This window comes from Dryobates pubescens, chromosome 27 (genome assembly GCF_014839835.1).
Source record: "Dryobates pubescens isolate bDryPub1 chromosome 27, bDryPub1.pri, whole genome shotgun sequence".
In the NCBI taxonomy this organism is placed as follows: Eukaryota; Metazoa; Chordata; class Aves; order Piciformes; family Picidae; genus Dryobates; species Dryobates pubescens.
The window spans coordinates 6,311,231-6,337,962 of record NC_071638.1 but is presented as its reverse complement, the minus strand read 5'-3'; the positions used below and the strand labels follow the sequence as shown (position 1 = coordinate 6,337,962).

Sequence of the window (26,732 nt, the reverse complement as noted above, 5' to 3'; positions counted from 1 at the left end):
CATCACCTTCTTAGTTCCTCTTTCCTTGTTCACCCTCTAAGGTGGTTTCAGATGACTTCTTCACTCATGCTTTTCAAACCTAGTGTCCTATCTTACCAGGTCACAAAATTTTGGGCTCTTTCACCTCCCAGTGAATCAAAGGAACAACAATTTGTTTCAGGTTCATCAGAAGTAAATCACAACTAGCAACATTTTGCATTTTGCTGATTTTGCCTTTGCTTAACTCTCCACGCAGTAACCTGCAAACGCACACATGCACATCCTTCCTTACGGGCAGGCAATACCAGTAACTTCATAGAGAGCGGCAGACAGGTGCCATAGCCTCATTCTCCACAGAGATCCAGAGCACCAACTGCTCTGGACAATCCCTCCTGCCTTGTTGGCCAATCCCCATGAGCACCAGAATTCTGGATCTGCAGTTACCTTGTTGACTGCAGATGCTCACCAGATTCTCCTCAGGAATCTTCCCATTCTTTAGCTCCCATGTCAAGCTCCATCATGCACACTTCACAACACCAAAAGAGAAATATAGTCCTTGTTCTCTACTAGGTCAGACCATGACCCCAAATGATACCAGTGTCTCTTTTCAGTGCAAGAGTTTCACAATATAGCAAACCTGTGATGAAATGCATACTTCTTTCAAAGTCCCCAGATTACTATTCATCCTAATTCATCTAATAAACCAAAGGAAACTCAAATCCTTCATATATCAGAAATTGTCAGATAATGTGGAAACTTCTTTCTCATAAACTTTGAATTGTCTATCACTTTCTTTCATTCCCAAGGCTGAAGATTAAGAAAAAAAAACAGGCTTTTCAATTGCTTGCAGCTGATATCAAGGTTGTTTAAAATGCTTCAGAATTTGTTGAGTGAGCTACTAATGGAATCTGCCCATCTGTCAAAGCAGGCAGGAGATCATTTCATAATGTAAACAGTTGCATCTCTGGCTCCTCTATAGCAGCTCTGGCATTTCCAATTACTCCTCTTCAGCCCCTTGAAACCTTTTCCACATTACCTTTCTTTCCTTCACCCTCCTTCATGTTCATGTATTAGTCTCAAACACAGTGCTCTCTGTCAGTCAAGAAGAGTTCCATAAGGCCTGAGTTAACATTTTGTAAGAGGCCTCTTCATTCACTTAAACCTCAACACTGAATATCCATCTGACAGTTTCTAGAACTTACTCTGCAAGTGATGGAAGGTGTTATTTAATGAGATCCCTTAAATATAGCATGCCCCTTTCATTCTCTTGACAGAGCTACAAGCCCTTGTATGCCTTGTTTAAGGAAAGCAGACATTTTCACCCTGTGTTGTCAGATAGGAGAGGATTCTTATTTATCATGTAATTAGAGCATTCTAATCATGGTTACCAAGAGTAGCACCCTGAGTTCAGTTTAAATCTGATTGAATCAGAGGACTGGAAGTCCTGTCATATCAAGGAAGGCTGAGAGAACTGGGTTTGTTCAGCCTTGATGAGGGAAAGGCTCAAGGGAGACCTCATAACCATGTAAATGTACAAAAAGGATGGCTATCATGAGAAAGGAGACTCCCTTTTTACAGAGAGTCACATAGTGAAGACTAGGGGTAATGGGGACAAGTTGCTACTGGGGAGATTTGGACTGGATGCCAGGGTGGATCCCCCTACACTAGACAGTTTCAAAACCCAGCTTGACAGGGTGCTGGGCCATCCCATTTAAACTATATTCTTAGCCTGAAAGGTGGGACTGGGTGATTCTTGAGGTCCCTTCCAACCTGGTATTGTATGAATCTATAAATCCCCAGGTTTTCTTATGTTACTTAGAATACATAGAATAAACCAGGTTGGAAGAGACCTTCAAGATCATCGCGTCCAACCCATCAACCAATCCAACACCGCCCAAGCAACTAACCCACAGCACCAAGTACCCCGTCAAGTCTTCTCCTAAAAACCTCCAGTGATGGCGACTCCACCACCTCCCCAGGCAGCCCATTCCAATGTGCAATCACTCTTTCTGTATAGAACTTTTTTCTAACATCCAGCCTGAACCTCCCCTGGCGCAGCCTGAGACTGTGTCCTCTTGTTCTCGTACTGCTTGCCTGGGAGAAGAGACCAACATCCGTCTGTCTACAACCTCCCTTCAGGTAGTTGCACTGCTCACCATTCTCCAAAATGTCTTCCAGTTATGACCTATGTTAAAGAGTTGCCAAGTCAGCCATTCAGAAGGCCTCCTCTCCCTGCATCCTGGATATCATCCTAAAACCTAAGAGAAGCATAGCATAATTTGGTTACAAGCATGATCAATACATTGTGTTTAGAGTTCAGATGTCTTCTACATTGGTTGGCAATTGCTTGCATAGGTTTGAGAAGCAGGTCTGGCTAAAATCACTTTATCATACTTCCTATTGGTGCCTGCAGCTTGCTTCACAGGCCAACAAAATGGCAATTCATGGAGTACAGGGGAAGCATGTAGCAAAATGGCAAAGTAACATACTGGTTGCTGCTATTTCTCACAGTTGCCTTCCTGTCGTCTAAGTTTCAGTATATGTCATCTCAGGTAGTTGTAGAGTGAGCAGTATTCCACTTCCTTCTTTCCTGGACCAGAAGCCAAATGGTGCTAGTCCTTTACAGTCCATGGATCCTGAGTCAAATGAATAGCAGCAGTAAGGGAAATATTTTCTATTACATGATATTCAGTGCAGAGATTTTTTTGGCCTTTGTTACTTGTAATAAATAGTTTAAAACCTGCTAATTTATAACTTTCTGATCTAGATGCTACAGTATGCTGGCAACTTTTGATTATTATAGGTATAATAATATTTTGATTATTATATATTATTATATTATTAATATATTATATTATTATAATCTTTTGATTATTATAGGTATGAAACACACAGGAAATATTACTGGAGACAATAATCAAAAATAAAATATTTCTGGGGGTGCTTAGGTTGAGAAATCAGTAAATACAGGCAGAGCATTAAATCTGAGTCACAGCCTATTTGTTGTTTTCCTTAATGGGGTAGCATAAACAGAGTAAATGCCATTGGTCTCTTCTGTTGAGTGCTTTATAGTGCATAGAAGTTATCTTAGTTGTTTCAGAATCCCAGCCTCCCCATACCCTATCATGGTTATAAAAGAAGAGAGACATACTTTTCAATCTGGGGGGAACAACACAAGTAGCAAAAAGGCAATCTCCAAAAACACAAGTATCAAAAGGCAATAAAATGCTTTGTCTCCTCGAAAATGCTGCTAGGAGCAGAGTGGCACATGTGGAAGACCAGATGGACTCTGCTCAAAAGACTGTCCAATTTGGCTACATCTTCTGACACATTTTGCCACTAAGCAATAGTTTTCTCCCTTGTACTTCCTACAGGTGCCACTGTATTTCATATTTTAATGGGTGTTACTCTAGGGCAGCTGGAAAAGCAGAGTCATGTTCTGCATTACATCCTTAAGGAGCTTTAGGACTGAAGGATTCCACAATGTGTATTCAAGCAACGCAGCTGTGGGATCTGACTTGTCTCTGTGTGCGCTGTGATCATGTCAGTCAGCAGATGAAAAATAGTCTACAAGTGCTGATTTCAGTATCATGCATACAGCCTTGTCAGTTCATACAATTTCATCATTCATTCTGCCCTATTTGGCATCTTCTTAAAGCCTGTCTTCTGAAATCAAACAGTCTTCCACAAGGATCTGAAGTTCTGTTTTGTGGTGGTTCGCTGTTTCAGTGGAAGTTGGCCTTGGGGAGGAGTGGGTTGAAAAATCTGTGATCTCATGGTTTGTAAAATAAATCTTAAAAAATTTCATGTTACAAAATTCAAAAGCTATTTCTAATAAATATCATCATTTGGAAGCTTAATGTGATTTTTTTTCTTAGTATTTTGATTTAGTTCTTGTCTTACTTGGCCACACAGAGAAATTATTAAATATATTCCATTCCTACAAAACTATATTTCCTTTATGATGAGGGAAAAAAATACTCAAGGTGGGAGGGAAAGGCAAAAATACAGGAACTGATCTTAGAACACACAGATCCGTTATTTTAAAGCGCTGTGGAGGCAAAGTTACAGACACTTTTTGAGAGGGACAACTGTGATTTTTCGTGAATCATAGGAATGTGTACAGTTTTGTGCATGCATCTGTAGAAGAATAATTACATGCTGTTTTCAGAGAGTAAGAAACCTTTGCCTTCTGAGGACTTGTAAGCAGCAGATGCCACAGACAGTTAGGGGCGATTAAGTCCTTCGGAGATCACTATTATGTTTCATTGGTCAAGACATTAATATGGTTAGAATAAAAAATATCTGAAATCATGGGAAGTGCTTTGACACACTTCGACACACTTCTAATATGCTCTTTCACTCATTTTGTAGTTCACCCTTTCCAAAATGTTTTCTGCTCCTTGAGATGTATATTCACATTTTTCCAAGTGTTTTTAACCTTTAAAAGAGATTAAAACCAAAAATAATTATGCTTCATCTTGATGGCTGTAGCAGATAAATACGTGTGAGAATACACATCTCTTAGTGTTATCCTTTTAATTCAAATGCAGGTTTGGTAGGCACACTGTTTAGAAAATCACTCCAGATCAGAGTTAGTGGTTTTGGGTTGTATGGCATGTCTGAGACAGATGAAAAAGAGCCTCTAAAAACTTGCAACTCTGAAAATTATTCATCTGGCAGCTGCTAAGTTAGGCTAATGTTTATTGTGACCTCAGTACTTTTACTCTGAGCATTATGCTGTTAGCTGTTCCAAATAGCCTTGAACTATGAAGATAGGGTTAGTCTTTACAAGTCACATTTTCTGTGAAGTAGCTATTGGGGACAATCTTTGCTGTCAGATAAATGTTTCTAAAGGAAGAATTACTGTTTAAATTGATGTGCCTGCTTGACAGAATGGGATCCCTAGCTCCTGTTAATTTCAGGAGAGAACTCTGTAGTATTATCTAAAAAGTCTTTCAGATTTATTTTAAAAGCATTTACTTAAAAGCACCTTCTTTATGAAAAAAAAAAAAAAAAGTGAAAGAAAAAGGCTGTGGAGATTGAAGTCTGGCTTATTATGCCTTTTATGGCCTATTAATTTGTTACCATCTATTCTGCTTTGTTGATGAAATTTTAATTTTGCCCTTGCTTGAGCATATTGTAAGATTTGTATAAACTGCAGCTCACTGTGCTAACAGAATGGCTCTTTTAGGATGAACAATTGGAGCTCATTTTATTTCTAGAGGACATTTAAAATAACTTATGAATGAGAGTTGTCAGACATGAAATGCTGTATTAATTAAATCTTATTCTAGTCTTTTTGCTTCTCCAGCTAAACCAGCCCTTTAGAAAAAAATACATGGGCACCTTAATTATATAGGAGAAGACAAAAAGTATCCTTCACATTCCTTCGCCTGAATAAGAATAAGAACTCAATTCATCTAAATAATAACCCCATTAGCTGCTTAACTCAACAGTGTACATGGGAAAATTTTCAACACAGAATGTAAGAAAGTGTTGATTGGGTGGATCATTTTCAAGGGTTTGTTCTGCTGATGTTCAAAATGATAATTTTAAGTAAATCTGATCTGGCAGGGTTATCAGCTTTGTACCATTTATGACTTATGACAAAAGTGTGTGTTCATATGCATGCTAATGCTCCTCTATCTTTTGAAATGCAGCAACAATACCATTCGAAAATAGATGACCTGATTGAAGAAACTGTCAAAGAAATTATTTCGCTTCTTGTTTCAAAGGTAAAACTGCTTAGATTTTCATTTGTAATAAAGCAGAAAGTGTCTAATTGCTGAACTTCTGAAATGCGTTTAAGTATCACACTTTTTCTATACCACTGTGAGACTGAGAGGGGAAAACAACATGATTTGTAAGTAATAGTCATGCAAGTAATATTGAATTTACAAACTTAAACTTTATTACCCATTGGGTAAGCAATTTCTGCGCAACCTGCAAATCAGGTAAGTCTGTCTTCTGCATTTCTGTTGTAGATAAAAACCGCTAGCAGCTAGTAGAACTGGAAGGATTGGATTGTGTCACTATTCTCTTAATAGCATGGTTTCTTTTTTGATGGATTTTCACATGAAAGCTTTCTTCCTGTCACTGAGTGGCATTTAAATTTTGTATTTAGAGATAAACAACATCTAGAATGTTAGTATAACTTTCTAATGAGATTTTGTTCCACCAAACATTTAATTTGAAAATAGTTTTTAAGTTGATAGCTCTTGATGTTGACCGTACAGGGCTTTATATTTAAAAAGCAAATACATTTTGACAAGATACAGGCACTTGGAGAATAAATGAACAAAAGTCAAACAGTGTCCTGTGTTACTGTAGCACCTCTACTCCAGTAAAAGTCTTAAGTGCTTGGTATAACAGAAAATATTTCAGTCCCTAGTAGTTTGAAGGACACAAAAAAGAAAGCTAGCAGTTTTGTCATCTATGTATAGCAAACTACCCAGAAATGCCTGATTTTCAAAGTAGAAGAAATAAGCCATACCTTTGCAATTTGTGAGTTAGGGGCAAAAAGTAGGACCCTGGTCATATTTTCATCATGGCTTTATTTTCACTTGTCACAATTTGCTAGCGGGGAGTGGCAGGGTGGGAATCTCCTTTCAGACTCCCACCCACCATGCTCGCATGGGAATTGAAGAGAAAAGCTTTGTAGAACTGTTGCAGAAGTTTAAGTAAAAAATGTTCACTTAGTGATAAATGTCCATTTTTTTCCTTAATAGTGAAGTTTTGATGTCAACATAACTGCAAGTGGTTTGGCAATTTCAAGTTTTACATGCCACCTGTCATCACTATGAACTAACCTATGAGTTTGTGTTGTAACTGTTATTTAAGAAGAAAGGGGAATTTAATTAGAGCAAATCAAGGTATTGAAACTTAAACCTCTTGAGTAGTATTTTTAACATCTAAGATTATAGAAGAATGAAGATAATAGTCATATTCCTCCTGTATATACGTACAAGAACTTCTAGAGACAACTGATGTCAATACAGAGGGCTTACTGTTATTATTTATCACATAGACTATTACCAGAGGTTGAAATCTTGAAACAGGAAGTAAATATTCTGTGTCATTGGCTGGTCATCAGAAGCTTAACCCAGTCTCTTGTCACATGAGGTGTGAAATGCCAATGACATTCTGATTGTTTCTAAGACAGAAAGCCTCTGAGGGTACAGAGGAAGCCTGATTTTTCAGCCTTACTTTTGGCCGGAAAAAGTGCTCATCAATGTGGAGTCACTGTCCCTGGAGGGGTTCAAGAGGGGATTGGACGTGGCACTTGGTGCCATGGTCTAGTAGTCATGAGGTCTTGGGTGACAGGTTGGACTTGAAGATCTTTGAGGTCTTTTCCAACCTTGTTGCTTCTGTGATTCTATGAATGTGCATGACATCCGGGTGTGTCCCATTTTTTTCCACCTAATATGATTTCATTATTTTTTAGACTTTGCCTTTGTTTTATTTCTTTCATGTTCCAGAAGAATAAGTGTTCCAGTCATTGGTTTTAGTCATAAGTCATCTGTGAAAATGAAGAGTCTTTTCACTTCAGTGAAACTTTACTTGGTAAAGGTCGTATTGTGCCTTTTATACGTAACGCTTACCAAGCATTTAACAAATGACAGGAATAGCACAAAACAGAGAAACAAAGCAGCGTGTCCTAGGGTAACCAATTCAGAGAATATGAGATGTACACAGAAGTACTCTTAGAGCTTCACATGTTCCTACACTGAGATCTCAGGAAACAAGTTATCAACGTCATAATTAAGCTTTTCATTTAAATGGCCATCCTTGACACTCCAGTGTTTTGCTCTCTGTTCTTTTTTGTGTTCCATTTGTTGGCACTCTGGACACCAAGTTTGCGAGATCAGGCCCTTCCATAGTAGATCTTTGCACACTACGTTTGAACAGCTTTCTACAGAAAGAATCCTCACCAGTCAGATAAAATGAGTTAAAAGTAAGATTGGCAGCTCCTCACAGGCATGCAACAGCAAAGCAGAAAGCTGAATTTTATTCTAATGTAGGGACTGTAATTAAACGGTGCGTGGGGTGCAGAAATAACTGCCACTCTCTCTCATAACGTTGTTTTATTCCTTGGTCGGCGCCTACATACTGGTGTCTTAATTAATCACTGTAAATATGACAGGTTAGATTGATAAATGGCAAATGTAGGTTTGCACTTACTCCTGCCCCTTGAACTGTTAAGAGCAGGGCTTATTGTAAAGTGATGATCTCAGTTCCTCTGGAGGTGACACTGTTGTGACACTGTTACAGTGCCCATTAACAGCATGCCAGATGGAATTTTGTTCTGTCCTCACACTCATAAAATGATATTCATGGTTGTGGGAATGACTGTGTTGGGAGCAAGGAATGACTTTTAAAACAGTCTTTATATAAAAGTGGAAAGCAATTCCTATGTGTGAAATAAATGTGCACGAATGCAACGGGTGTTAGATACCATGTTTTTGTTAGATACCATGAATTACCTGAGCAACATAGCATCACAGAGGGACATGGGAAGGGGATTTGTTTTCTTTAAGGCTAATTTGAGGGAGGTGAAATGTTAAAGCTATAATTAATGCAACTAATAAGATATTTCTTGGTCAGAAATACATTTTGACACAAACACCTTCTTATGCCACTCGCCAAGGAGACACTCTGCTCAGAGACTCACAAGTGAAAGTATAGGAGAAAAGGAACCATACCAGAGATTTGAGGCATACATTTTCTCGCCCCTTCTTGGCCATGTAGTAGTAGTTCAACAACATCTGCTATTGGCACAAAACTCCAATGTTACGCTGTTGGATGAAATCAGAGACGGGTTTCTATTCAAGAGTAAAGTTAAGAGAAATGTGATATCAAGATCACCACCCTTAACAATTGTGCTCCATCGTCTTTGAAGCCGTGCTCTTAGAAACTGTGGTCATAGAAAATAGTGTGTGTTTCCTACCCAAATACATGCCTGGTGCACACACTCCTGTATTTAACCATGCATTCTAGAGGCAACAAAATGGTGTTGGATGGCAGGCCCACTTCAAGAGGATTTTGGGTCCATATTTCTATTTCAGCAGTGGTTCAATGATTTCCATCAGTTCGATCAAAAATAATGTTATCCTTGATTGGGAGACGGTGAATGTGATCAAATTGATAGTTTGCATTGCCCTTCTGAGCAATAAAAATCTGAGGAAGGAAACCTCACATTCTTATTCCAAATATTTGCTTCTCACATTGTGCATTCAGATTTTTCTCTGTGCTTTTCCTCCAGGTTGTTTCAGTGTTGGAAGGTGTGCTGTCCAAATTGTCAAGATACGATGAAGGCACCTTCTTTTCATCTTTAGTTTCATTCACTGTAAGTGTTTGGATTCACAGTGGTTTGGTTCTGCTTCTTTCCATGTATAATTCTGCAACTGTGCACCGTCCCTAGTAATAAATACTTACTGTGTGTTGGTTTATTTTCCATTTTCTAAAGGTGAAAGCAGCTGCGAAATATGTTGACGTTCCTGTAAGTACAACCCCTTTAATTTATTTTCTCTGGTCTTCAGAATAATTTTAAAAGTAGGGGTTTTGTTAGCTCACGTTTTTTATTGTTGACATTTCGCTTTCCTACAGAGATTCATTATAGCTTTACACCGAGTATTTAAACAGCCACCACAACCCTCAGAGGGCGTTTAATTTCCCTCAAGCAACGAGTAACTCTCAAAGCAAAGCTTAGAAAGGTTATTCTCAATGCACTTTTTCAGTTGTGGAAGAGTGAGGATTGTAACTTAGATACTGATTTCTAGGGTAGCTATCATTCAGCTGAATTATTCAAAAGTGCAGGATAAACAACACATAAAGACATCATACTTGAATATCCATTGATTTCTTGCTTCAGGACCCAGTCTTGCTTATTTAATCCCTTGCTTGCTAAATCTCTAGTTGATTTACCCTTGCTTGTGTAATCTTTCTGTGGTATAAATAAAAACTAAAAAGGATAACTGTTGGAGCTCCTGAATAGAATAGAATAGAATGGAATGGAATGGAATGGAATGGGATGGGATGGAATAGAATAGAATAGAATAGAATAGAATAGAATAGAATAGAATAGAATAGAATAGAATAGACCAGGTACATAAAAGCAAAATTCAATTCAACTGTTAGAATATTTTTAGTAGCATATCTTTTCTCTTAAAAAAAAAAGTTACCAAATAGTCATTATCCCTGCCAGTAAACATCCTTTGTTCTCTTACAAGTCTGTGTTCTCATCCCTTTGTAATGTGATTATAAAACAATCTTATTTTGCAATCATGACCCACCCCCCCCAAAAAAAAAAAAATTGCTAAAATCCTTATGTTGATGACCTTACAAAAAGAAGAAAAAAAAAGAAACCCAGACATGCCAGACTGTATGGTGGCTAGAAACCCATTCAGCAGTTCCATACTTAAATATATAACACTTGCAAGCTTAAATTACTCATTATTTTTAATCCATGCATATTAAATAAAAGGAAAAAATTCTGTTTCTGGAATGTGTCATTCTGCTATCTTTATATTCCCCTTATTCATAAGGTAAAAAAGGGTAACATTTCTGTTTGGATGATGCTTTCAGCATTTTTTCATACTTGGTTACATGTGGACTTTTTGTTGAATTATAGAAATGCTCTTGTGCTTTGTAAAAAAAAAAGGAACATAAAACAAGGACCAATCTTCAATTCAAAGGAATGATCTCGTATCAAATACCTCTTGGTAATACATTGTGCTGTGGAGCTGCCCCCAAAAGGCCCTTGGTGAGGCTCTTAAGATTCAAAAGCCTAACAAAAAGATTACTGAACAAACTAGAAATTCACTGGCTTCTTTCAGATAACATGAAAAACTCTCAAAAATTACATGGAATACCTGTGAGAAGGAGCTGTCAAAGTCTTTTACCATTTGCTTGTGTACATTGAAGTTTACATCAAAGATGAAACCATAAAAATACCTTTACCACAAGCTCGGGGCAATACTGAGTCAGGTCACACAGGAGGGGTGCACTGCTCCAGAAAGCACAGTGGGGAGGTGGGTGCTGGAGCCTCATTGCCATCATAACATTCACTGAATGGTTGTTCCTGAAGAGACAGACAGATTATAGACAGGCAATCAGTATTCTTACATTTTTACAGCCTTTTTGCTTTCCAGCTATCCCTCACAACTTTCATGCAGTCCAAGATGTGAAGTATAGTACTAGAGCTGCAAACTGTGGGAGTACACAGTACTTCAGGGAGGCTGTTTCTACGACTATATTCCAAGTTCTGGAGGACTTTTTTCCTGGCTTGAAGGAGTTTGGTAGTCTGGGGTTTGGTTTTGCTTAGTCATTCTTCTCCTTACAAGGATGCAGTTGAGGCTAAGAACAGCCATTTCTGTCACAACTGTCAGTGGCTGTCGAGTCTGAACAGGGTCTAAAATCACCAGTTGTGGTAAGTGCAAACTGCAAAAGGAGACTGTAAGTCATTGCAATACAAGGTCGTCTCCTGTGATTACAACTGAAGTGAGAAGTGGAGAGAGGGGTGGTGCAGGGTGAGGAATTTAAACAGAGCTCTTGATCATGTGATGGTAACCTAGTAAGTCTGCACTGAAGCTAATTAAATGCCTCATGTGGCTGCATTTCGAACTGACATGGTTTAAAACCTATTTTTCTCCCTCATTGCAATATGTCTACATATGTGGAAGTGACATAAAGGTGACCACAGTAAACCCCTTCCTAGAAATAATAAAAGATGCAAAAAGGATGACTTTTTTGGATGACTGTTGGTCATTTTGAGGGTTAATTCTATGAATATTAAGAGGAGAGTTAGACATTAAATAGTTGGGCACAAAGATACACACTCCTCAGAAGGCATCCATCATCTTCACAGGGCCAGAGAGGGAAGTAGAGAGAGAGACTTGCAGTTCATTTGGCAGATGTTAGTAAAAATGTTGCTGTGTCCCCATACATTCATTAATCATGCCAGAGAATTATGAGAATAACTCTATCAAAAAAGAGTTTAATCTTCTTTTTAACCTGTTTAAGAGAACTTTCAGCACACTCCTCCATTTTTCAGAATGCTCTTTAGGAAGTGGGACACTCTCATTGCTTTCGCTAACCATTACATCTATGCACACTGTGTATGTTTTGGTAGTTGAGACACCAACAGAAATAACCATACAAAATAACTCAGACAAAGAAGTGGCAGTGATGACTTACAACCTCCTAAAAATAGTAATGAAAAAACATAGTTGTTGTTATGCTTTTTTTCTTATTAATTGTCACACTATGCTGGGCTCTGAGGTGAAAGAAATGGTGGCTGCTGTGCACCTCAAATAAACCAAATGTTCAGAGGAAAGTAACACAAGCATTACACACAGTACATGAAGAATGCAGTTTATTCTCTTTTTAATGCTGTTTTGGTGTTTTGGAACACAGAAACCGATTTAGGCTACTTGAAAAAAAAAAACAACAAAACAACAAACAACAAAACCACCAAAAAAACTTAACCCTCACTCAAATCCACTATAACTTTTTGTCAGTTTGTCTTAAAGCCCAAGCAATCCATAGGAGATGCAGAAGTACAACCTGTCTATTTTTTTTCCCCAATAGTTTGTTCACAAAACCAGTTAATTAATGATAATAGGAAAAGAATGCAGTAGAATTGAGGCAGGGGAAATGTGTATTGTTAATCTCAAATTATTATTATTCCTCAGTCATGTAGATAATTTCATTGTGTTCAGTTTCTTATCATGTAAGTCAGTTTTGCACACAAATAATTGTGTATCTAGCTGGTCATTTCTACACACATTTGCCTCATTTACAAATATAACCAGAGCAATTACTCATACAAATTGAGCATCCAGTTACATGCATATGTATATACTGCTTTTTGTTCAGAAAGGTATGTTTAAATCCCTTTGTAGGAGCCAGTAATCTATGCCATTTATTTAGAGGGCACAGAAGGAACCTAATCCTCCCTCACTTCATGTAGGCCACCTGTCATACCAAGTGCAGAGAGGCCATTTGAGGGACCCAGGGTTGACAGCAGTGCACAGCTCACACAATGCCAGACCTCTTGCTCCGCTCTTGTCTTTATGTGGGGATCAAAGGTATGAAAAGGGGCCTCACACATGTGCCAGCATTTGACTTACAGGGTCCTGTTGAGGCCAGAGTAGGAACTCTTGCCTCCTACGAAGCAGATACACATTAGGACCTTCCAGATACCTCCATTTCTAAATATCACACTTGTACTCTGTGGCCTTATTTAGCCGGTTTTAAGAAGCAAACGACTCTTTCTGGAAAAATCAGTGTTTATTCAGGTGTAACCAGACTGTGCCATTCATTTTTAAACAGGATTTTCATGGAGACCTCTGTTTAAAAATAAAGAGCACAGAACAGTCATTATCCTCATGCTCAGGGCCTCTGCCTTCCTCCTCTGTCTACTCAAACCTGGGAACTGGCCCTTCTGTTTTGAGATCTATAAAAACAAGCTGTTGCAGAATTGGAGGGAAAGTCCTGCATTATCTGTTTTAAGTCAGCAGTATTTTTGAGATACCTCTTAAAGGCAGATCAGAAGGATGGCTGCTAGTCAGTAAGAAAGTTGGAAGTAACATAGTGGAACATAGTTATTTTTGAGGGGGGAAAAAACAAAAAAGCATGTTTTAATACCAGATTTTGCCATAGGAACTATGGCTTTCCAAAGACCTTTCACACTGCAGAATCAAGATCTTGGTGCAGACACTCGCACGCTCGTGTTGCTCCATGAATGCAATGAAACTACACATACATGAAAAAGTGTTTGTGTGCATTCTTCCAGAATCAAAGCTTAGGTTTCAAAATACACATCCAGTTTTGCCAAGGATATTTTTTTGTCTATAGTAAAATGTTCTAGAGGCAGGGAAAAATGCATAATATTTTGTCATTTAAGCAGAGTACTCTTTTTCATAACTGATTACACAAACAATGCATCCTCCTGCCTGGGTTGTATATTTTGATTTGTAAAAAAAAAATAGTATCTTGTAATGAGTACAAATAGTTTCTATACAAAAGAAATATTTTAATGATCTTGTAACTCTGCCATTCCAAAGCACAAGTGATGAGCCTTGCAGCATTTAGAGGAGAAGTTTCAGGCAGTGAGATTTTCCAACATTCTCTTTTATTTGGTGGTGGGCACTGAATAAGGAGTTCCTGTGTTTCTTACAATAGCCCCCTCCAGCTCATCACTCCTTTTCATTTCATTGTTATATCCATGCTGTAGTTAAAACGTCTCCCTCCAAGATGCAGGGGAGGGGAAGGGGGTGGTGAAGCAAGCAAACAGAAAATAGGATGAAGTGTGTGATTATGTAGTTGCTCTACAACATCTGTTCTCGTCTTTGAAACATTAACGATATCAACTGGGTAAAATTAGAGAGTTGGGGGGGGAGGGGGGTTTGCTAATATCACTGATATAAGTTTGTTTAATACTCTCTGATGCTAAGAAATGTTCTGTGACAAATGCCAAAGTGAGAATAAACATAACTGGAGTATTTACAAACGTACACAGGTTTTACTGAGATTTGTGCAAACTGTTGCGTTGCAAAAAGCCGCACAGAAACTTAGGTGTGTCTCTCCTGCAGGAAAAGGCCAAGAGTGGCGGTATTAAGCTATTTGCAGACCTTTCAGCAGCAAAATACTTGAAGGCCTGGAAAAATCAAGGAAATGCAGCATTACTTTAGATGCATCAGGGAAATTTTGCCAGTGGGGGCAACGTGTGTCAATCGTAATACAGATGCCACACAATTTTGGAAGCTGTAACAATGTATTTTAAAACACGCCTTCTTGTTAAGCATACAGTATGAGAGAGTTTTCCTGCTTAAGGGGAAAAGTTAAGCTGGTGCTTCTTTATCTGAATTTGTTGCTATGAAAAAGTGCCTGTTGATCTGGACCCACCTACCAGTGAATAGTAAAAGAGACAACCTGCACCTGTGGGATTAGGTGCAGCAGCAGGAAGTAAGAGCACTTGCAGTATATAATTAACAGGGATTTTAGTTTTTTTTTTTCCCAAACAGCATGTTCATCTTGCCAGGTTAACTAGTGATTAACCCTAAAAAAAGAATGTGCTGAAGCCTACACCCTTGTTTAAACTCATTCACTGGCCAGTGTATTCAGTTACTTGTGTAACCAGTGACAAAGTAACCCTATTTACAACTCTTCGTTTCCTGGTATTTCATTTGATGTCTTTGTGTTTCCAGCTTCTCCATTCATCTCTTTGTTTGGTTCTCTTTCATTTTCGGATAGGCAAAACATCTTGTCTGCTGTTCTGAATAAAACAAACCTACAATAACTTTTTATCATAAAAAAACACCTTTTTTTTTTACTTTTTATCCTTTTTTTTCTTTAAACTTGGGGAAGTTTTCAGACAGAATATCTTCAGGGAGAATATGTTATGCAAATAAGTACACCAGGTTGCCTTCTTCTCCCAAAGAGGTGCAACTAGCTCTGTCCCAGTCATTTCACCAGATGTTCTGCCAGAGATTCAGAGGAGCAATATTTTTTATATTGAGTGTAAATGCTCAGACTTCATTGCTTAAATCTGTCTTAATACTAGTAATGAAATTCCCTCTGTGACAGCCACTTAAAATGCATCTCAGTTTCTATTTGTTTGTCTTTTGAAGTACATCTAATTGCTTAATTGTTGTTTTGCTTCTGGTTTTGTGTTGTTTTATTCTACATTAACCTGGTGGGGGTTTGGGGGGGAGTTTAATAATCCAAACTAGAGCAATAGAGGATCATGTAATCAGAGGTTCCCATCTAATGCATAATCCCTATTAAAAGCAGTTAAAACATGAAATGTATAGCATTAAGCTTGTTTTGATGGCTATAATAGCTTTCACTTCTTTATTCACATTTAGAGAAAACAAATACATTTGAGGCATGCATTGTGGAGAGATAATGAAGTGTTTGATACAGTGTTGATTCATTTGATGTTTGGTGTGTTTTGCCCACCACGCTCAAAGACAGTTACCTTGCAATGATTTTCGGTGAGGTTTTAAAACAGAGTCATACTGCTGCAGTATTGATAATCTTCCTTACCCAGACATATTTGTACTGTAGGCAGACACAGTTTAAAAGGAAAATTAATTTTTTTTTCCACAGCAATTTCAAAGATAATTATCCTGCACACATTAAAGAAGGATGAAGTGTTTTAAAGAACTGTAATTCTAATTGGTAAATGTCACCAGCTGTTGCAGTTACTCTTACTTGTGTATATTCTTTTAATTATTACACTCCTGTGCCACAAGCTACATGAAAATACATTCACTAGGTGTGAAATTCCCATATGTGACAGCTTCAAGACTAGGTAAACATCTCAAAGATAAGGGGAGAGTTAATGCTGATGGGAAATGTTATTTTTCTAGCTTTGGCTGTCTGCAAGAGGAATGAACTTAGTAAAATCAAAAGATTGTATGAATCAGAGAACCATTTGGGTTTACCATTCAGTGGAAGCTGCGTTTATCCTTTTGAATACATACATCCAAGAACTGTAATCAGCCTTTCATTTGTTAGATTATCTCTTTCACCCAAACTTGGGGGATTGCACAATGTTTTCCCATTATTCTCCCAAGTTAAAACTAGCCCAATTCCTGTAAATTGCCTGTCAGACTTTTTTTGGCTGTATTCTTTTGCACCATCAAAAATGAGTATACTAAGGTAAGATGCAGAGCTAGCCATTTTAAATCCGCTTCACTTTGTGATTTAGTTTCATTTTAAACCATTTCTGACACATTTTAATGAAAGCACATTTTTTGCAAAGGAAATTTATTGATTTCCATGAACCAGGTTTTCCAGCAGAAAGCTATTTCATCTGTTTTAATCTTGTATTTTTATTTCTATGCTTAGGATCAAGTTGGGTAACTCAAACGTACATATAGTCCTCCTTTCCTCTCAAGAGTGTCATGTAGGACCGTATGTATGTGGTAAATATTTTGAAAGAGCTTTCATTGCCTCTGGAATGATCAGTCCAAATGTGCAGGAGACATTTCAGTTTTTCAGTGTGAGTTTTCCACATTTAACTGTCACTTTTAAGGAAGTGAAACTGCCATCAATGCACATGTATAAATGTAAAAGAAAACCTTCTTGTTTTGGATCAAATTCCTGCGTGTCCATGGTCGAATGAGGAATAAAGAGATGAAGCTCATGATCCAGGAAGTTTTGCTCACTGCAGATTCGAGGGGGAAATGCTCTCATGCTGTTATTGTAATGACAGTTTCTGAACAGATATTAGTTTGGACATGTTGCACCTTTCCTTCCATCTTCTGTGCAGACTCATTCATGTACAATATAATATATTACATCGAGATAATAAGGAATGAGAAAATGTAAAACTCATCCACTTGTAGACTAGAAAATACATAAATATTTTAACTATATGAACATGTTTATGCATACAGGCCTTTAAAATATGCTAAATATTTTACAGCTTTGTGCTTATGCTGTTTTCAGAAAGTAACAGCTTCTGACAAACAGAGATGATTTATGTCCAGGATTTTAAGGACTGGGTATAGCAGCTTTCATCCTGCTTTCCTAGAGCTGTCACTTGCTCAGTTCAGAATCAGACTTAGCCAAATCTGAATCCTTTATACATAGCTTTGTCCTAAGGTTTATGGTAAAGTACTATAAAAATTAGCTTCCTTTCACATGCCATGAACTTCAAGAGCTATTGTTTGGGAGCAAGCTATACTTTTACAAACTTGCTTACCAGAGAACATCTACAGAAGACTTTCTGAAGTCTTTATTCTTGGTTCTGAAGGGTTTATTCTTGGTTCCTGTTAGAGAAAGGTGAATGCCTGAGTATCTCTGCATACACTGCCAGGAAATGGGATGCTGCAGGCCATTAGGGGACAGTGGAACAGTATTTTGTGGCTACAGAGGACCAGAAGTCCCAGCTGGGTAGGAGAGAGTAGTTTCAGCCATCACTCTGGCTGTCTTGATATAGTATCACATACACACAACATATCCTAGCCTGTCCCATGTTTCAGAGTGCAGTATGGAAATCATGCCTACTCTGCTATTCATACAGAACATTGATTGGTACAAGACATTTCAGCCCTTTCTCCTTCCCTACTCATCCTCTGAGCTGATTGTACCCGTGCAACAGTTTCAGAAAAATAGGGCATCAGGTCTACTCCCATACCAACCTTTTTATGTCACTGACCTCAGTGAAATGCTTGCACATCTTTTGAATTGGAATTAGTAGAAGCTAACCTCAAACATGAAATTCATCTATACATTGGAAGCAACGGACAACAAATCTGAGGCAATGAAAAAGGAAGAGAATGTTTTTTTAGCCACTTTTCAAATGCCATTACAGGATCTGGACCTTGAGGGTGGAGCAGCTAGGAGAGCCTCACTTAACAAAAAAAGGGGAAAATGTCCAAGCTTGACATTGATATCACCAGAGCCAAAACTTCATTCCATTACATATGGCAATGTACCTTTATGACTTAAAGCATAGATGGATTATAAAACTGAGGACTTTATTAATAATGAACCCTCCTGAACTTGGTAACTAAACCAGAATTCACAGCAGATTCAGTAAATACAGTTTATACATGTGTGAACATTGTAACATGATCTCAATTTTCATTATGCCTAAGTATAACTTCTTAAAAGTCTCAGTTGTTTAGTGACCTATCTCTCTCCCTTCCCACTGCTTTCTCCCCTTGCTCTATGTCTCCACAGAAACCAGGGATGGATCTAGCAGACACTTACATTATGTTTGTTCGACAAAACCAGGATATACTTCGAGAAAAGGTCAATGAGGAAATGTACATAGAGAAGTTATTTGATGTAAGTAACTACCACTGCAAAGCTTGCCAGTAGCACTACTATATCAGAGGGGATAATATGCTTTTGGTGATATTCAACAAGCCATTAAGATCTTCTTGCCTGATGATTACTTTTATGTTTTATTTGCTATCTTCAGCTGCCAAGGATGGCCTTTCCTTCAATAGTTTTGGATGAAACTTTTCAAATGCTAGAAGACATAAACAAAATTGGTAGAACATTACTATTTGAAATAGTAATATTTTCTCTGCAGGTAGTCTAGTTTTATTCCATCTTTTGATTTTGAATGTGTTAATGGAAAAAAATTGGATTGCTGTGGTTTGTGGACTTCACTGCAGACCTAATTTCCCTAAGTAAAGAACTTGCACACATCACTGCCTGCTTCTATAGAGAAAGAGGCTCATTATGCAAGGCATGGCTATGAGTTTGACTGGTACTTTCATGGAGTGATTTTTAGTTTAAGATCTATACTTTCTTAAAGTTGCCTAAACATTTGTTGCATTCTCAAACTCATGTACAATATTCTAATCCCTCTTCTGCAAATTCAGAGTAATCCCTGTCCTCATCCCCAAGGCTCACACACCTGCTAGCCAGGCTGTACCTCTGCAATGATTTCCCTTAGCTTCAATACTGGCTTCCGCAGCCTCTCTCCACTCATCCCTTCACACCTGTTCCTCCTATTTCTTATCAGAAATTGTCTCTCTGTTTCCTTGTGTGAAGAATTGCCACTAACAACTCTCTTGGGCTTATTTCTGCTCGTTCAAGTTCTGACTACTAATTTATGTGTGGTATGCACCTTTCTTAGTTGTCTGAAGGAGAAGCTGCAGGAAGCTGAAATGGTACCTTCTGTATAAATTCAAATGCTACATATCTGTGTCTAAAGCAAAAGTTATTTTGTTACAAACTTGGGTGGATTTACATGACAATGACGTCACAGGTATGTAAGAATTTGAACAAGGAAAGAAGTCATCTTTTGCACTTTGCCTTTCAATTTATTACAAAATGAATTCTGGGACATAATACAGACTTTGGAATACATTTATTTGTGTGTCATCTCCCAGTTTCATTTAATTATGCAAGTTACAGCAAATGTTTTCATAACAGCAATTCACAGCCTTTACTGTGACACTACAGTTGTGGCAGTCACAGAAGGTCCCATAACATAGACTCTCAGCCACGGTGTGTCATGTCAGTGTTTGTTGTTTGTTAGACTGGGTGGTCAAAATGAGACTTATCTCTCAGATTCTCTATTTCCAGACACTCCCAGGCAGCTTTGCAAAGAAAAAAAAAAAAAAAAAAGGAAAAGGAAAAAAAAAAAAGAAAAGTATCATCTGTTTTAATAAGCTAAGTGCTAATATGTGTGAAAAGAATGATTTTATAAAAGCTTTGATGCCCTGCAGGGGTAGAAAAATTATCATCCATCCAGCTGGCACCTTCACAAAGTACTAAAACCATATTAGCAACTTCTGCTTCAGTTTGCTTTTGCACTGAATCTGCAAGCATATGTTTCGTTCTCAAGTTTCTATTTTTTGTTTTTCTTTTGGGTTATTTTTGCTTATGTTGTAATTTTCTGAATGTTAATAGGATTACGTGCCTAAAGCCAAGGCTCTCTCTCACTAGAGAGACTCCGTTGACTTTGTTGGGCTTTGTTGATGAGTGGGGTTGGACCAAGACTTAGGCTATGCCCATAGCAGTAAATTGGCCAAGGCCTGGACATAAGCCTGAGAGCTAGCAAGCGACCATCCATACCACCAAGTCATCAGCATGGTTACTGGGGGTGATTTTGAGTTAGGCCAACTAGCACTAACCTAGGGACAGGGCCTCAGAAGAATATGGCTCCAAGTTTCATTTCAACAATCCAGCTTTTGAGCACAATGAAAAATTTCCTGTATAGATGCAAGTCATGACAATATCGCTTGCCTTTGAGATACAAAACCATTCTGTCTCCTTTTACTCAGTAGTATGTATTGTGTGCTGTCAGGGTCAATGCTTGTAGCTGTGAGAAAAGGAAAACAAGAGGTACATAGTCAGTATTCTGTGTATCAGATATCTATCTGTATCTTTTTTGTTGTTGTTTTTCTTAATACATGGACAATGGTGTTACATTTCCACACAAGGAGATAGAACCTACTGGACAGATTCAAATAAATGCATTACCAAATGTGTAAGGTGTGTAGCATGCAGAAATTTAAGACAAAGACATCTCACTGTGATGACTCACTTTTTGTAAGCTTAATTCAGATTTACAGCAGTATGGTTGGGCAAGATTTTGAACAATAAGTTTTAGAAGTGTTTTTCAAATCCCTGGGATAACAATACCTAAGTATTGTTTATGAATTCAAATCTACTAAGCTATATTTAATCTATTAAGCTACATTTCAATAGAAAGAATAAAATATATTCCCATTTCTCTGTAAATATACTTCAAGCCATTTGACTGGCTGCAGTTGGTTTCTGCTTAAAATGCATCAGCCAGGTAAAATAGGGAAAGTGCATGTCTGTGCTTCAGCCAGGGATACATCTAGCCCAAAACCTTGAATAAATAAAATCCAGACTATTCTCTGTGCTAGAGGTGTTGGTTATAAATGTATTAGTTATAGTTATTATTTATATATTTATGTGTATTTACAGTTGTTATTATTAGTTGTGGTTATAAATATAGACAAGATCAATGGAGGCTATTTGAAGCCTAGAAAATGTATGATTACAAGCTGTGCATGAATTTCTTTGGCTTGGTTCAGGGTGGCTGTATACTAACAGCTATTACAGTAGCCAAGAGAATGGCATGTCTGACATATGAAGTAATGTACATAGCAAGGAAGATCATTTAAGAATTGTGTTAATCCAAGTGTAAATGTCAGAATATGTTAAGGCTAGAAGCTAGGAAGTTTTCTATTTTACCTAGTGGCAAACTATGGAAAAGATAAAATTGCGCATTGTTTTCCACTAGGGCTTGATAAGCCTGGAGAAGCACTGACATGCTACACATCATGTGAAAATCAGAGAATTTGACTTAAACTTGTTGGATCCTTCCCTATGAGACTGGCTAAAATCTCCAGAGGGCTTTGAAAGAAGTTGCTGGGGTTTACTGCACTGTTTCAAAACTATTTAAGTCCTATGCCTCAGTACCTCTGTTGATCATGCAGCAGAACTGAGTTGATTACTTTTTCCCTTCCTTTCTTCTGAAAAACTTGACCTCTAGGTGCATTTCATTCCTATCTCTTCCAGCAGGAGTATAGGCAGCATGCAGGACAACATGGCCTGGCACTCTTGGTGGTACTGGTCTCTCCTAGGCCAGTGTGCTGTTTTCCTGCTCTCAGAATTAAGCAAGATTTGTAGTCACAAAGTTTTTGCTTGACCAGTTTGTCAGAAACATTTCAAACTTTTTGTCTTCCTTTGAGGTCTGGAATATGGTCTTCTTCCAAAGATCAGCTGGGAATTTTACTATTGAGTTCCTTCCTTTTACAGAAACTTGAGACATTTATCTCCTGCTCTCATGCTGTAGCAGCTTGTAGCTGGGAGTGGGGATATTTCTAACACCGTGGTACTTAAAGAGTATTAGAAAGGTTTTGTAATATGTTGTATGTATGAATTGTCTGCAGTAGCTCTGGGTTAAATGTTTGCTCCACAGTTTTAATTCTGGAAGGCTTAGTTCATTGAATTACCCATGTGATGCCTTCCAATCCCATAATCCACTCAAGTCAACTAAGATAATGAAGTTACACTGGAACAAGTTTCTTCAATAAATTCAAATAAAGCAAACTTTTCCACCATTATTGCTTCAGAGACTCAGGTAGATTCAGTGTATAACAACTAAATCATGAATACAGGCACTGCAGTGTTTGTTTGGTGATTACAATGTTTAGTTATGATTAAAAGCATCACCCACAGAAACTTTTTTAAGTTTTAATCACTTAATCCAAGAACTCAGCTTTTAAAATAATGTTTAGTACAATATTTTAGAAACAAAGTTTTTTTCTTAACCAGTGTTTGAAGAACACTTATGTTCAGAAAAGGCTGTAAAAGTAGAAGTTGGTGAATGGGAAAATTAATATTTAGACTAGAATTATGTAAAACATAATTCACAGCAACCCCATGCAGAGCTACAGGCTGGGGTCAGAGTGGCTGGAGAGCTGCCAAACAGAAAGGGTCCTGGGAGTGCTGGTTGACAGCCACCTAAACATGAGCCAGCAGTGTGCCCAGGTGGCCAAGAAGGCCAATGGCATCCTGGCCTGCATCAAGAATAGTGTGGCCAGCAGGAGCAAGGAAGTCATTGTGACCCTGTACTCAGTACTGGTTAGGCCACACCTTGAGTCCTGTGTCCAGTTCTGGGCCCCTCAGTTTAAGAAGGACATTGAGACTCTTGAACATGTCCAGAGAAGGTCAACAAGGCTGGGGAGATGCCTTGAGCACAAGCCCTATGAGGAGAGGCTGAGGGAGCTGGGATTGTTTAGCCTGCAGAAGAGGAGGCTCAGGGGTGACCTCATTGCTCTCTACAACTACCTGAAAGGTGGTTGTAGCCAGGAGGGAGTTGGTCTCTTCTCTCAAGCAACCAGCACCAGAACAAGGGGACACAGTCTCAAGCTACACCAGGGGAAGTTTAGGCTCGAGGTGAGGAGAAAGTTTTTCACAGAAAGAGTGATTGGCTGTTGGAATGTGCTGCCCAGGGAGGTGGTGGAGTCCCCATCCCTGGAGGTGTTCAAGAGGGGATTGGACGTGGCACTTGGTGCCATGGTTTAGCCATGAGGTCTGTGGTGACAGGTTGGCCTTGATGACCTTTGAGGTCTCTTCCAACCTTGGTGATACTGTGATACTGTAAAACTGAAATAAATCTAAAATGTTAGTAATTATTATTAAGGCCTCTCTTGTTTATAATCTGCTTGATGGATGATATAAGACCATTGGTGCAGCTGTCAAAGAACAGTGCTGTGTATCTGATAGCAAAATAACAGTTGTAAAAAATATCCAACTATGAAATTCCTGTAGGATCTGGCTCTAAATCAATGGCAGTTTTACCAGTAAGATTAATACATGCAGTGCTCTGTCAGGTTATCATCACTGACTGGACTTATATTGGTGTTTCAGTCTGAATTTTTGAGATGGGGACTGAACTCCTGAGCTTTTTTAAAATTAGTTAGATTTATAAATGGAAAGGTCTTTCCTTTAAAATGAAGCTGGATTCTGGTAACAAGCCAGCTTTAAAAAAAAAGAAGGGGAAAAAAAAAGGGGGGGGGGGGAAAGAAAAGATAAGTTGTTTTGCATAAAACAGTGTTTAAAACATCAATGCAATACTTACTATCTGTAGTTCCTAGGTTCCGCTCAGGTAGATTCTCACATTCTTGTACCTGTTAATTGCACGTGAAGCGTGGATAGTCTTCTCTGCACACAGAGCATTTTCATTTCAAACATTTTCCCTGAAAAAAAATCCTTCTTGGTTTATTCACCATTAAAAGCAATGTCCTAAGGGTTTTGCTTGTGTTGGGTCTGTTGTGTTACTGTGTCCAGTTCTGGGCCCCTCAGTTTAAGAAGGACATCGAGACACTTGAACGAGTCCAAAGAAGGGCAACAAGGCTGGGGAGAGGCCTTGAGAACAAGCCCTATGAGGAGAGGCTGAGGGAACTGGGATTGTTTAGCCTGGAGAAGAGGAGGCTCAGGTGTGACCTCATTGCCCTCTACAACTACCTGAAACGTGGTTGTAGCCAGGAAGGAGTTGGTGTCTTCTCCCAGGCAACCAGCACCAGAACAAGGGGACACAGTCTCAAGCTGCGCCAGGGGAAGTTTAAGCTGGAGGTGAGGAGAAAGTTCTTCACCAAGAGAGTAATTCGTCATTGGAATGTGCTGCCCAGGGAGGTGGTGTAGTCACCATCCCTCGAGGTCTTCAAGAGGGGACTGGATGTGGCACTTGGTGCCATGGTCTAATCATGAGGTTTGTGGTGACAGGTTGGACTTGATGATCTTTGAGGTCTCTTCCAACCTTGGTGATACTGTGATACTGTGATACTGTGATAAATTTGTAGTGTAAACAGGTATGGTTCCAATTTTATTAAGACTACATACGCCATGAAGTCTTTATGTAATAATTGATTGCTTTTTTGAGAAACAAAGAATGGTTTAAGAGAGCACTTTTAACACATGAGTGTTTAGCTGTTGATAAATCTTAAAGGTTTTACAAATTTTTTAGGCTCCCATTCTAGGAGGCCCATGCACCACACACAACAGTCAGAGTGTACATGCTGGAAAGCTCAGTGCTGGCAAACAGGTCCCATTTTATCTTGTGCAAGATGCCACCTGTTAGCAGCTGTTGATGGTCCTGACTGCCCATCTTTTCTGGGTGTTGTGATTGCCCATTCTTTCTGGGACTTAAACTGGTGTGATGTGACTGAGTAGTCCTGTTGGCTTCACAGTGTTTGCTCATTTAGGAGAATGCCTTCAGGGTTGAGGTCTTGTGCAGGCTATAGAGGGTAACAATTCAAGAAGCAGTTTAAGAGATGTTAATGGCAGGGAACTCATACAACTTTCTTTGGAGTGCAGAAAGATTGAATGCCTTTATGAGTACTAGAAAAGCCTAAGCACTGCAGATTTATGCAGCTGCTTTTGGGTTTGTATTTTCAGAAGTTCAGCTGCAATGTAATATTCTTTTTGCTGCAAAAATAAATGCTTGTAGTTTATCTGGAATGTGAATTAAATGCTACTAACATTCCCATAACACAACCAGGATTTCCCTTTTCCACTAGTAGCAGTGATGGACGATTTAAGTTTGATGATGTACTTGAGGTTATACTTTATTCTATGCCTAGATAGACATGTAAAGTACTCACCTAAACAGACATATAAAGTACATTTCTGTTTGCCACGCTATCTGCAAGTACCATGTCAGCAAATGCTTTATTCAATTGCATCGTTTCTAGAAGTTTTCTAACCTTTTGCACAAAACGTGTTCAAAACGTGCAAATGCTTCTCTTTGGCACATGACTTAATGTTCAGCTGCTGTTTCACAGCTAAGAGTACCAACTCTTCCTGCTGTCCCCAACTCTTTCTGCTGCCCATGTCTACCTCAAAAGCACAGTTGCTGTAGGACTGAGTATTCACCCATGTTTTTCGAGAAACTTCAGTTGTGATTTTTTTTTTCTCTCATTCTCAAATTGCTTCCTGTCACGTTAATTTTTAATAAGCAATCTCCACTTTCATTATGTAATTATTTGCAAATGTGTGATTTGACAAAAGGTCTACTTTTTGATCTAGACTATATGCCAAGGCAACCTCAGCAAGTTGAGGCTAGGTAAGACTGGTTAAAGGCCACATTTGAAGCAAAAGCTGCGTTTGTATTAACCTCTGCGAAACATGAGAGGACCGTGCCTAATTACTTAAAAGAGACTCAACAAAAATGGATTGTAGCTTGTTGATCTTCTTATTTCTTTGATAACTCAGAATAATCTTCAAGAAATATGTGGGCTTCTCTCTCAGATTCTTGAAATTTGATCACAGTGCAAAATTGTCCTTTGGCGCAAACCCAGAAACACACATCTTTGCATGATGCACCTGGACATATGTGGCAGGTCTGGTAGAATCAGCTAATTAACAACACAGGCTTAAACAGGCACCTCATCTGGCAGTGTAGTTAGTTGCCTGATGGTGCTCAGCAGGATTTGGTAGTGCTTTTTATTTTCCTATCCTAATGGTCTGCTGCCCACCTAATTTTGCCTTATTGTCAGCCACTACTTACCGCAGCTTGAGGCCCTCCCAGGAGGCTAAATTATTATCAAAGGATTAGGGAGATGTAGCCTTGCAGCTCTGACATTTCTGATTACTTGTCTATGCCAGAACACTAATTAGCTGTGACTAATTAAGAAAAATGTTCCTGCCATAGAAAACCATTTAAAAGAACTGAGAAGTAGAAAAGCAATTGAAAAGCTGAGCACTGCTCAGATTTGCCGATGCTCTTTAGA

At 38.5% G+C, this 26,732-nt stretch overlaps 1 protein-coding gene across 6 annotated transcripts in view; it reads left to right on the top strand.

The window, feature by feature from the left end:
- CADPS2 (calcium dependent secretion activator 2) overlaps positions 1 to 26,732 on the top strand; it is a 366,370-nt gene that overhangs the window by 323,876 nt on the left and 15,762 nt on the right. For all 6 annotated transcript variants that reach the window (XM_054173945.1, XM_054173944.1, XM_054173942.1 and 3 more), the window contains 4 exons: positions 5,643 to 5,717; positions 9,245 to 9,328; positions 9,449 to 9,481; positions 18,682 to 18,789. In XM_054173945.1, the coding sequence (XP_054029920.1) occupies positions 5,643 to 5,717; positions 9,245 to 9,328; positions 9,449 to 9,481; positions 18,682 to 18,789 (300 nt within the window). The remainder of the gene's footprint in view (positions 1 to 5,642; positions 5,718 to 9,244; positions 9,329 to 9,448; positions 9,482 to 18,681; positions 18,790 to 26,732) is intronic.